This window comes from Rhododendron vialii, chromosome 1a (genome assembly GCF_030253575.1).
Source record: "Rhododendron vialii isolate Sample 1 chromosome 1a, ASM3025357v1".
Lineage (NCBI taxonomy): Eukaryota > Viridiplantae > Streptophyta > Magnoliopsida > Ericales > Ericaceae > Rhododendron > Rhododendron vialii.
In genome coordinates, this window is record NC_080557.1 from 35,193,302 (window position 1) to 35,206,071 (window position 12,770).

At 35.3% G+C, this 12,770-nt stretch overlaps 1 protein-coding gene across 1 annotated transcript; it reads right to left on the reverse strand.

The window, feature by feature from the left end:
* Nucleotides 1–463: 463 nt before the first annotated feature.
* Nucleotides 464–3,669, reverse strand: LOC131307652 (uncharacterized). The gene is made up of 6 exons (XM_058334278.1): nt 3,037–3,669; nt 2,638–2,767; nt 1,707–1,824; nt 1,567–1,603; nt 1,235–1,487; nt 464–1,138 (listed from the first exon to the last, which is right to left on the reverse strand). Exons 1-6 carry the CDS (start codon nt 3,229–3,231, stop codon nt 987–989), a joined length of 885 nt encoding a protein of 294 aa, XP_058190261.1. The 5' UTR covers nt 3,232–3,669; the 3' UTR covers nt 464–986.
* Nucleotides 3,670–12,770: the final 9,101 nt, after the last annotated feature.

Genomic DNA, 12,770 nt, shown 5'->3' on the forward strand with positions numbered 1-12,770 from the left:
ACATGAAACGGTGAAAGACATTCGTGTGGTTCCTCATGGAACGCAAAATAGAACAGAACCCATTGCAGTCCGATTTGCTGATTATGAATCGTTTATTTTTGTTGGCCTCATTGTGTTTACCATTTACCAAAGAATCAGATCAACTAGACATAAGTATTCATCTGAAAAGCATTTCTATAACAAGAGAAATAGATGGCTAAACTATGACCGTTTGTTTCTCCATAGAAAAAAATATGATTCGACCAAGACTCGAGCAAATAGCCCAATTGACCTCATTTGTTCCATGGATGACAAACATATTAATGCCTACAAAAGAACAGCTCGAATCGTCAAACAGGACATAGTGAGTCCAAACGAGTAATATCAGGAGAAAAGATAATGATTGGGTAAAGTAAAAGGAAATGTACACACAGAGAAAAGAAGAAACAGCAAAAGAAAAGAGGATAAGAAAGACACCATGATGTTCCTCTAAACTGATCTAATCTTAAAAATAAGAGTAGCATTCATGAATAGTGAACAAACAAATTCCAAGTCAACGGCGGCCAAGCTACCCAAGCTTGCCCTTTTTCTTCTTGACCAAAATAAACCAATCTTGTGGGGTTCAAAGATACAAAACCAATCTTGAACCTACCACCAACTGCTGCTAATATGAACAAAAGTGTGCCATCGGATGCTCTCTGCTCCCGAGACACAACTATCATCTGATTAATTAGCACATAAGGGTAAATCCAAAAACAACCTTATGCCAATACATGAATCAATGTAATTTTTTTTTTCAACCTACTCTAAATAACTACCAAGACTCCCCTACTGTATTATGATGATGCCAGAATGACTGTAATGTTGAGCATGAATGGAGAATGAACCGACCAAGGTAGTTAGTAAGCCATTATCTGATGCTGAATCTTTAGTTTCTTTTGAACCAACGTTGCACGATTTTCCTCAATGTCGTTAGCCTTGTGATATGATTCATTTCAAAGTACAGATTAAGTCGATGAGCTCTGTTCAGAAACACTTCTGTTGGCTTGAGAAGCATCAGCCGCTGCTCCCACTCCTCCTCCTCCTCCTCCGCCTCCTGGTGCTGATGCTGTTGTAACTCTTACGGGATTCCGTATTCTGTTTTCCATTGGTGTCGAATCTGTCATTCTCCAACGGAGATGAATTAGGTTTCCTGAACGTTTACGTTAAAGGGAAACAATTCAGAATTGATGGGATCGAAATCTACAATTAAAACCTGTTCCTGTTGTAGGAGTTGCGGATGCTGTTGAGGAAGGAAGTGATAGGATGCCTGTGGGACTATATTGCCGAGGCAAATACGGGTATTGTAACATCTGGGGATACTGATTAACTCCAAAACCATGAGCCTGGCTATTCTGTGCATAATTAGCATAGAAAGGGTAGAAATTGGGGTAAATCCCAACTGGGCTTGTTGCGCTCCCAGTGTAGTAAGGTGAGAATTGTTGACCTGCATATGTACCATAATAATTCTGCAAAAATGCCAACCAATTAGATTCCATAACTAATAACAAATTTTAAGTGAAATTGATTACTATGCACAACACATACCGCAGGATACATGGTGTCTTGTGAATATCCAGGGTACCTACAAATTTGCAGACACAACACAAAACCAACATCAGTTTAATAGGGATAATATGCTGAAAAAGGAACTAATTATATGAATTTTCCCATGTATTCTTGCTCACCCATAACCAGAATAAGGGAATGTGTATTGATTTGTGGGTTGATGGACATAAGTCGATGAAGAGCCATGATAAGCAGGAGGAGCCATCAGTCCTGGAGCTGGTCTAAACCTCCCGGTGCCTGCAAATTTTTAAAGTCTGTTAATGATTAGTTTGATATTACAATGCAGGCTATGCAGCTATGACTGTAGACCCAAAACCAAGATTGGTAGTAAATGATTAACCAGTTGATTATAATTTAGGAATATCTGTTGAGGTTTAAACAGAGATGGAAATGCAGTTGGTTTAAAGGACCCATGTGCATCGAATGTATCCGGATATAGCTGTTTCCGGAGTTGTATTTTTGTACTTCGTGTTATATAAATATGGATATCCGAAAAGAATATAACGTGAAAAACTACAAAGATCCAAGGTACATTATCCATTGGAACATCTTTGGAAGAAATCATCACAGAGAATATTCATTTCCAAAACAAATGCAGATCCTTCTAATATCAATCCAGAATATGGCTGATAAACGAGCCAACGAGCTGACCAACTTATTGTTTAAGCTTAACTTGAAAACTTAACGGAGTTTAAAAATATGATTAAGCTTTGATTTGTTTATGAGGTGAGCTTATCTCAGACAAGCCTTAATCGAGCCGACCTCGAGTAGCTTGAATTTTGAAACATCATGAGTCGAACAAGCTGAGTAGTAATTTATTCGAGCTTGGTTTGAAAGCTTAACAAATTTCAACAAAAAAAAATATATATGGTCAAGTGCGGTTTTTTTATGTAACAAATCAATCGAACAAGCTTTTAATAAGCGAACACAAGCTCGAACTCGGATAGTTTAATTTGTTTATCCGGCCTTATTCATAAGGCACATTCATGTCAGTATGTCAAATGTTATCATGATTTGTTGCAGAAAAATGAATATTGGAGAAATACAGACCATGTTGGGTAGGTGGCCGAGTCTTTTGGGCACCGAGTGATGCAAGGTTGCAATTTGCCCTCCTTCCATCTATAACAGGAGATGGGTTTTGACAAGCTCTCGTTGCTGCATCTGGATCCCTAAACGTAACCTACCAAATCAACAAATTAAGATTTCAAAAACCCACCTTCTATCAACAAAAAGGCTTATTACAATTGACAAAGGTTCGATTTTTGAGCTCAGGCTACACAAAAGTAATTTCTTGTAAACTTCCTAGTCGCAGCGTGATGGTCTATCTTTGATTGGACCGGAAAGGTATCAGTTGGAGTGAGCATAAGTTGACTCGAATCTGAACGTTGAACCAAAAAACAAAAAGGCTAATTACATAGTTTTGCAAATTGGAGGAAAAATTGGACTTACAAAACCATAACCCTTGGATCTGCCAGTATTCTTGTCTGTGATCACAACAGCCTCTTGGATCTCTCCAAACTGCTCAAAATACCGCCTCATTGCATCCCTCTGAGTCTCCCAAGCCAATCCTCCCACAAATATTTTGGTATAAGTTGTGTCGCTGAAATCACCACCCATCATTTGAAACGGCCTTTGTTGAGACATTTGAAAAATAGACGAAAAAATCGGAAACGAGTGAAAACCCAGAACAGAAAAAGCAAAAACCCAGCCCCCAAATCGAGCAAATATAGGGATTCGAACGATGGGTGTGTGTGCGCGTATAGGAAGGAATCAAGCGAAAGGAATTAACAAGGGTTAGCTAAATGTTATGGAGGAGGACTCGTGCTCTTCTTCTTCTTCTGTATATTGTTGTACTAGTGTTTGTTGATGACTCGTGGTTTGTATAACCGTCACTTTTACATTAGCACGTCTTAGATTCCTCGACAACGATACCCGTAACGAGAAAATCATTACTGTTTATGGCAGAGAAAAGCAGTTTGAGAAGACCCTAACAAAAGGATTTTTTATTAACACAAATGCACACAACTTTATACAAGGATTGAGAGAGAGAGAGAGAGAGAGAAGATGGAGGGGTGAAGGAGAAAGAGAGGGAGAAGAAAGGAGAGGGGAAATAAATAGTATGGAACTCGTGGAAAGGAGAAGAAAGGATGAAAAAATAATTACTCCTCAGAGAAAGTAAAGATAAAATTGGAGAGAAAGCAGTAGAAAAATTGAATTCATTCTGTTATTTTCACTCCTCTTTCTATAGGAATACAAACAAGAGGAGAAAATTTTTAATTTTTTCTTCTCTTCTACAGGTTCCAAATAAAGTTAATTGTATTTGGATTTTCTACAGCACATTTGATGAACTTGACTCACGTTTAGAATATTAGAAAATGTTTATAAAATAGCCTACTGGATCGTCATTAAAGTTGAGAAATTGTACTAAAATGCGTGAAACTATGTGAAAGCGTATTGAAAAGTATAAAAAATGTATTGATATGTGTGTATTTTTTTTTTCATTTTTTTTTTGACTAATTGGTGGTGGACTATCAATAAAAGGACCTTTATAACATCATTTTTTTCTCTTTTAGAACTACTTCAATTATTGAAATAAGTTTGTTTTTAAGAGTTTAATGAGAACATCAATCACGCCAAACATTACCTTGATTGGCTATCCATTAATATAAGTTTCAAATACGTTTATCCGTAGTGGCATAATCAAAAACGGATAATCAAAAATATGACAAACTTTTCTTTCTACATAAATGAATTTCGGAAGCGCATCAGCCAATACCTGTTTTTGGAAGTGATTAAAATCCTTAACAAACTCTAACAAAGGAGTGATTTTCAATTACTAAATTAATAATCTCTTTCTTTTTTGCTTAGCACTAAATTGATCTAAAAAAAGCTTACATTGATAGCTAGGAGTAATAAATACTCCAAAAGAGATGACAAAAAAAAAAAAGGCTGGTGGAGTGGGCACCCACGACAAAGGGCAGGGCAAGAGCGTCCAATGGAAAAAATGGAGACCGACCTTTTAATGACTTTATCAGCACTTTCTACTATAATAGACCCGATGCATCGTGGGTGGTGTCAGGGTGTGTGGGTCTGTGGATCCAAACACTGCTTCGCTGTACTCGACCCCTTTCATTTCATCCCATTGCCTGTCTGTTCTCATTCAATTACCATTTCTAATCTAGGGTTTCTCATTTCTCCTAGTTCCTTTGACTGGAAATGTAATTCAATTCCGGGCGGGCACCGCTAAGTGGAGCCGCAGGACTTTTTTTTTTTTTTTTTTAACCACACATTGAATATAGGACCCAAGACAAATGTATAGCCGTCTCAAAATGTGGTGAAAAAGAAGTCTCGATCACCATGTAGTGGTACCCCAAGGGCACTGAATAATCTCCTGATTGACTCCCTTCCACCCTCCCTCCTTGTCTAGTTGTCGCTTGGGTTTTGTTCAGCTATGCTCAATTTTCTACAATTGATTTCGAATTATTTTTTTAAAAGCTTGATTAGATATGATTAATGATGATGATATATAGTAATTGAGATGAGTGGGTCGTTGGGTGAAACATGAGATTGTACATAGTTCATGATTAGTTTGTATTATGTTTGATTAGTTTGTATTATGTTTGATTTGGATGGAATGAAAAATCATTTTGACCATTAGATTTTTTTTTTTTTGGTCCTTTGTTAATCTTACTCTATTTACTATGGGACTTGGGGAGAGGATGAGTGCTTACGGGTATCGAACCCTGTCTGTGTGCATGGGAGTTTAAGGAAACATCCAAATTAACTAATATCACTCCTTTAAGTGGTATTGGACAATCCCTCACCTGAAGTATTAAGAGAAAAATTAGTCTCCCCACTAATCCAATCTCACCTTTAGTCTTACACAACAATGTTGGGAATAGGTAGTCCTAGTGTTTTCCTCGTACCAGGAATTCGGGATTGCAATTCTGGCATATTCAAACATGCTCATCGTACATCTATCCAAACTCCACAAAATTTCATTTTATCCCGAGTTTGTAATGGAGAGTCAAACTATATATCTAATAGGTCGTGCTAGTGAAAGAACATGCACAAAAACTCAAATTGATGGGACATTGTTATAGACATTAAATACTCAATTAGTATTTTTCATTTTTTTCTAAAACTAATGGTGCATATGATTTTAAACTTCTGCCATCCAAGTTGAACAATTTTACGACGCAACTATAAATGCGATGTTTTGCGTAGGTGCTTTCGAATGCAAGGATTACTAGATAAACGGTTCGAATATTTCGTTCCTCTATAAAATGGAAAAAGGAAGAAGAAGATAAATTTGTTAAACTTCCTCTCTACCAGCAATTGCCTTAACGAAAAAAGTGCCGATGATTGGGGTCGGTGGTCAAAACTTTCTGGGCACAGCCTTCTAAAATGTTTAGTAGCATGCATAAAAATGAAAAAGAATCGGTAAATTTTATGGTACTACCTACCACAGAAATTTTTAAGAAAGTAATTTTGGGGCTCCCAGTTTTTAGCCATTGGGGAATCTCCAGACCTTTTGGAATCCTGTCATTCTAATTTTAAATCGTATAAATACCAGTAACAACTGCTAACAAGTACGGAGAATGATTAATTTATAGAGCAAGAAAAAAACACTTACTGTACTACTCTATATTCTATTACCCCAGGGTGGCCTGGCGCGTGCTGCTTACATTTTGATTCAGGGTTTTGTTTTCTACGGACATTTCAAGTTTAAAATTTTTCAATTAAAGTTGCGTTCTCTTGAATTTAACTTAATTCTAAAAAATTTATCTTTATTTAAATTTTTTAGTTTTGCGCCAAATTTTTGTGAGTTATTTATTCGTCTCAACGAGAGGAATTGAAAAAGTAAAAAAAAATTAATTTTACAAATACTTGTGTAAAAGTTTAAAAAAAAATACTTTTCTGATTCCTCTTATCGAGACAAATCAATAATCTAACAAATGCGAAAAAAAAACAAAATTCGTAGATTTAAGTTAAGTTCAAGAGAACGCAGTTTAAGTATTATCAACTCTTATGAGATCAATGTATTTTAAATTTGATCTTCATTTTAATCGATCTTTGCCTACTCATGGATTGTAAGACTAGACTCTCTAGCAAGTGTATAATGCTGTCCAAACTTCAATTCAACTCTTTTTCAGAGAAGTGTTTTTAAAATTTGGATCATTCAAAATATTTTTAAATTGTCGAGATTGCACAATACCGTGTTACACACGTAGTACATAGTACACCACCCGGCAACTTGAGTCATAAAAAATAAAAATAAAGAAGAAGAAGAAGAAGAAGTAAGGTGGACGACTTGAGTGGATTTTAGTAAGAGGAATCGAAGCGCGGTAAGCGGCGATGGTAGTGGTCAAATGGGATAACGGAGAGAGAGAGAGAGAGAGAGAGAGAGAGAGAGAGAGAGAGATAATTGGATCCACCAGGTAGGCAGTAAAGTAGGCAGTTAAGAGTAAAACGAAAAAACACACAGTGGAACCGAATCATGACTGTCGCTAGCATACAACGGGGCTTTGGGACTGTCGCATAGATCGGTCAAACCTGGGCTGTCTTCTTCATGGAGTAAAACATGAGCAGTGCTGCTAACACCGTATCTTTTTGGCACCGCATATTTTACTTCATAGACGCAAGTGTGTTAGGCTCCACACAAATGTTGGCTATTGCTATGAAATCCACCATACTTGTGTCTATAGGGTATGAAATTTGGTATCATATGTTGTGTCGCTAGACTTGTCCAAAAACATAATCCATCCAGCAAAAGATACTTTAAAAATTAGTATAAGAAGTATAATTTAGGCCTCATTTGGCTTTAAAAGTGAAACAGTAATTTTTTTTTTTTGTCTCTGTTCAAAAAAATTTTGCTTTTCTAATTCCTCTCGTCGAGACGAATCAATAAATCGCAAAACAAACAAATGCAAAAAAATAAGTCACCCTTAATACATTTTGTAGCATAAGATTTTGTTATGCCCTCTTAACGGATCAAATATTTGTAATTGTTATACTTCGTTTTGTTCCTAAATGATAATTTATTATAAAATGACTTGCAATTTTGATTGCATAATTTTTTAAATTCCTGGATACGAAATTAAAGATCTCAACTAGCTAGTTCTAATTTGCTTTCAATAAACTTAAAAAATTATGTAAGAAAGTACTTTATTTGTTTATCTGAAATTGACTCATCTTTCCATAGTAAACTATCACTTAGGAACAGAAAGAGTATTTCTTAGTATTTTGCTATGTTAATAGTGTACTCTAGTTGATCTCACTTCAAATACCAAAACATTTTTATAGAATAATTTGAAATTTAAAGTATGGTACTCAAGAGTATATCCAACCCAGTACTCCTCAAAATTCGACATTGAATGTGCCATTTGTTGGCCTATGTGGCATATTAAGGATTCCTTAACGTTGTTTTAATATTGAGCACTAAAATCCACTCTTTAAACTTTATTACTTCTTTTTTTTTGTCAAAAGTGAAAAGATTGTATTGATAAACGCCCAACGGCACTTACAAAATGGAGGACCTTACAAAGAACTTGGACAAAACCAAACTAATTATCTAACAAATAAAAACGAGTAATTCACAAAGCAATCGATATCTTTCATCCTAACCCAAGCATGACCTGACGCGAAAGCGACACTTTTAAACTGTCTAACATCTAATTAAAAGTCTCAACAGAGAAAAAGTGTAAAATTAAAGATAAAGATACAAAATACCCAGACGATCAGATGCACTTCAACCAAGAATGAACGCACCAATGAACTCCCAAGAACTACAGATCTGCCAAGTCGCCAAAAGTTGCCCCGCCAAAGACATCGTGTAGGGATAGAACACTGAAACACAGATATCGTTGTGAAGCAACCTCGATTTTGAGAATCCGATCTGTAGACAAATTTCGTTCAAAGACAAAACTAACAACTTTCGTAAAACGAGAGACAAAACTCACACAGATCAGACAACAAGTCGTTGATCTGGGAAGAAAAAAAGAAAAACAAAGCAAGTGAGTCGGAATAGTACCATGGCCTTCCCCTCCCGCTGCCGCACACGGGTATGAAACCCGGGGGGGGAGGAAAACGGAAAAGAGGAGTTGTGGTGGCTAGGGTTGATAGAAAGGAAGAGAGAGATAGGGTCGGCGGATATGAATACAAGTAAAAGATTGTTAGGTCTTCGCTTGTTTCGCTGGAAATGCATTTAGTATTTATTTTTTCCTTAAATGATAAGGAAGAAGAGGTGGATTGGATCCAATATTTATGGTATTTTGGAAAATCATTCTCAATCTTCAATTTTGAAGATTGAGGTAAAGTCTTCAAATACAGTGGAGTTGCTTGAAGAGTGGGTCGGAACTCGGAAGTATAAAATCCTTACTTGGCTCTTCAAATTAGATTAAAAAAAAAAAAAAAAAAGTTTTAAGAGGTTGAAGTATGTCAGAGAGAGAGAGAGAGAGAAAGAGAGAGATGCTCTTAAACTTTGAGCATGAGTAGCCAATTAATTTTTGGATGAAACATTTAGTATTATTGTACTAAAGTCTCTACATAATTACTTCCAAAGTCAAACTTGCTTAATTAACCTTTTTGAGTGACCACTTAATTTTTTGGCCATAACATTAGTAAATTCTAAGCTGTACCTTTTATTTAAAGTCAAATTTTAACTTTCTTAATTAACCTTCCTAGACACATAAGAAAACTTTAGAGGAATAATATTTGGGGGGACAGAAAAACTTAAAAAGATGAAAAGCATTAGGGGTTCTTTTTGTTGGCTTCTTGCCAACAAGAGCTTGTTTTGTAATCCTTTTTCTTATCAATAAAATTTTTGCTTCGCCGTTCAAAAAAAAAAGGGATGAAAAGCATTTTCTAAAAGCGTAAGGATTTTGTAGCACAGAAGTGTGGATGAAATCCTCCGTGTTACGCTATCAAAGAATCAAAACTCTTGTAATTCGATCTCCAATTTGGATCCTGATCCAAAAGCTTGATCACCATTTTAACCTTCGAATGGATCAGTACTACTAGTACTTGAGATTTTGCAAGTCTTCAAATGCAAAAGACTGGAGAAATTTGATCAAGAGTTGAAATTGTTTGAGCTCGAGTAAGTAATTCTGGTGCTTGTTAAATTAGGGAAGAATAGAAGACTAAAGATCTATGTATAACGGTTGGTTAGATTCCAAAAAGAAATAAATAATGTTGTTGACTGATTTTAAATTTTATAGTTTAACTATTTTGAGAGATGGCCGGTTAATTAATTAAGTTCCAAGGACGTATAATTTATGGTTAATTATTGTCAATGTCAAAAAGTCAAATTTTTCCATAATTGGCAATCAAAAGGACATACCGTGTCTTGAGAGATAAAGTCCTTAATTGTGTTTTTTTTTAATACTCATCAGTTTTTGTATGCCTCGATTAATTCATACTCCTATGAGATCAATCATACTGTTCACTAACAAGCACCCAAATTAAAGTTGGGGAAAAACTTGAATGGACTATTGGACTGAACCATAAAAATTGATAGAACTAGATTTCAAACAAGCAATAAATCCTAAATCTTGCGATGCATGTTGTCAGGTGTCAAACAACATCCGTGATTTGTATCAAATTATTCAACCCATAAGGTATTAGCCTGACTTGTGCTGTGAAATAACGGATTAATTAAGAACCGTAAATTTGCGAAATCAGAGGTCACATGTTCAAATCTCACAGAGGCCAAACATTTCAAATTTGTCCATTCTTTAACTTTAAGGCCCCAAAATCAGCCGAATTGTACATAAGCTAGCCTAGACACACGGTTATTAAAAAAGGGAAAGTCTACAATACACACCCCTTAAAAAGGTGTACCATATGCACCTATTTTATGGTTCATTCATAACATTTTAGCTTGTTTTATAACTTTTGTTCTAGAATTCATAACTTTTCAGCAATACAATTCGTAATATTTTCATTATGATTCATAACATTTTAGTGTATATCGTTACCTTTATACGATTCGTAACTTTTTAGCAATACGATTCGTAACATTTTTTCTATAATTTATAACATTTTGGGGATGCATATGATACACACCCAAATAAATGGTGTTTATTGTAGTATTTCCCATTAAAAAAATGTCATATATATGTTAATGTATTGATTTCATACTAAAAAAATAGACTAACAAGTAGACATACTAAATCATTTGCCAGGATATCACGTTAGGGACATAAATTTCCGCAATCGGTTGGTAAAGCTGCGAAAGAGAGAAAACAAAGATGGACAGCCAAAGGCACATGACAAAGCACAAATGCCAGTGCACTAGCTCCAGTAGTTATTTGGTTTAAAAGGGAAGTTGTTCGATAGGCGTTTGTGAGAGAATATAGTCTTTGACCATCAAGCTAGAAGATCATCGGGGATCAGGAGTCTGCGATAGGGCATAGCACTACTTTTTTAAACGGACATCTGTATGCGTACGTAGTACTGCTTTCTTAAACAAATAACAATATGATCAAATTTCTTGAAAGAATTGAATTCTTTACGCTTGGAAAGATGGGAAAAATTATTATACGGCCTGTCATGTTTGGAACCTACGTGAAAGAACAAAAAATAGTTATTCGGCGACTAGCAAGTTTCAATTTGGTTTGGTTTGGTTTTGATTTAGTTATTTTTATCTCAAACTCCTTTTTTTATCCATTCCCTTTTGGTTGGGTTGCTGGCATCATTTTGGTTCCGACGTTAATCGATGCAGAATCAATCCTCTCAAAAAAAAAATCCCGTGTCTTGTGTGTATTTGGCTTTCAAGAAACAAGCATGTTTTTAACTATGTAGTTCCTTCTCCTGATAATGCCATTATACATGCTAATCATCTTAACAGAATCATGCATGATCTTGCCCAAACTTTTGCTTGTCTAAAGCCCTCCTAGTTCATCTTCTAGAAAATCTATTCCTAGTGAGGCACAAATGGAGCCTGGTTCATCTACTATAGAAGATTTGATTTTAGTAAAGCACTAATGGTTCATCTTATTTGCTTGCATTCCTGCATCTATATATCACATTTCAGATGAACCCATGTCTTTGTTCTTCAGATGCAACTATTTTGGGTATTTTCTGTGCAAATGCATTTAATCTGCAGCCCAAGAAAATTGATGTGGGAGGAGTCTTTAATATTAATAGTCTCACATCAAAACTATTAAATTAAATTCATCTCATTTATCAATACAAATCAAATAGCTTAAATGACGTGGGAGAAATGACAATGCGTGGATTTGAATTTGGCCAAAAGAATTGTCAAAGTATGACTTTGGCACCTTAAATGGTAATGGGTGTGATTAGTATTTACATAATTTCTTTTAAAAATTAGAAAGAAAAAGAAGGGAAAAATAAAAGTTTTTGAGCACTCATATGGTCAGCCTTTGCCCATGAACCCCGACTTATAGTCTTGCAGAGGGGTGCTGTCCAATTTTAGTATATGGTCACATGGGGGTAAGGTTAGCATGACCCCTCATGGTGGTATGGTATCAATTTCACTTTAAATGATACATCATGACAGTTAAATTAAGTTCCTAGCTATAAAAGAGAAAAATTGAAGGACTTGAAAGAGAAAAATTGAATCCAAATTAAGCCACCAAGAAAGAAGGGTTGTAGTGGGCCAAATCAGAGGGTCCTGTGCCTCAACTAGGGCTACAAACACATTAAAGTTGGGCCTGCATTAGATAATAACGAGACTTGGCTAAGTTCCATTAAGATTTTTGGATTTTTTTTTATTATGTCCTTATTTAAATTTTTTTTTTTGCTTTTGTTAGTTTTGCGCTTAATTTTTGTTGATTATTGATTCGTCTCGTCAAAATGAATCGAAAAAGTGACGTTTATGAAAATATTTTTTGAAATATCCAAGATAAAACCCAAAAAGCCCATCAATCACAACTCAATTATAGCCCTTCAATCCAGGTAATTTATATTTGAACACCTAACACGATATCTCAAATAAAGCTCACAATCCTAATGGAAAAAAAAAAAAGAAAGAGAAAAAGAAGAATCTAGTAGTTTTATGCTCTTCGTTCTTTCTCCATCTCTATTGACTATTGTTGATGGTCTATGTGTTAATTTCGCATTCGTATTACGTGATAGTAACTATACTCTATTATTTTTTGTCAAGTTAGCTTATAGAGTTAAAGACAAAGCTTTAAAAAAATTGAACTGCATTGCAT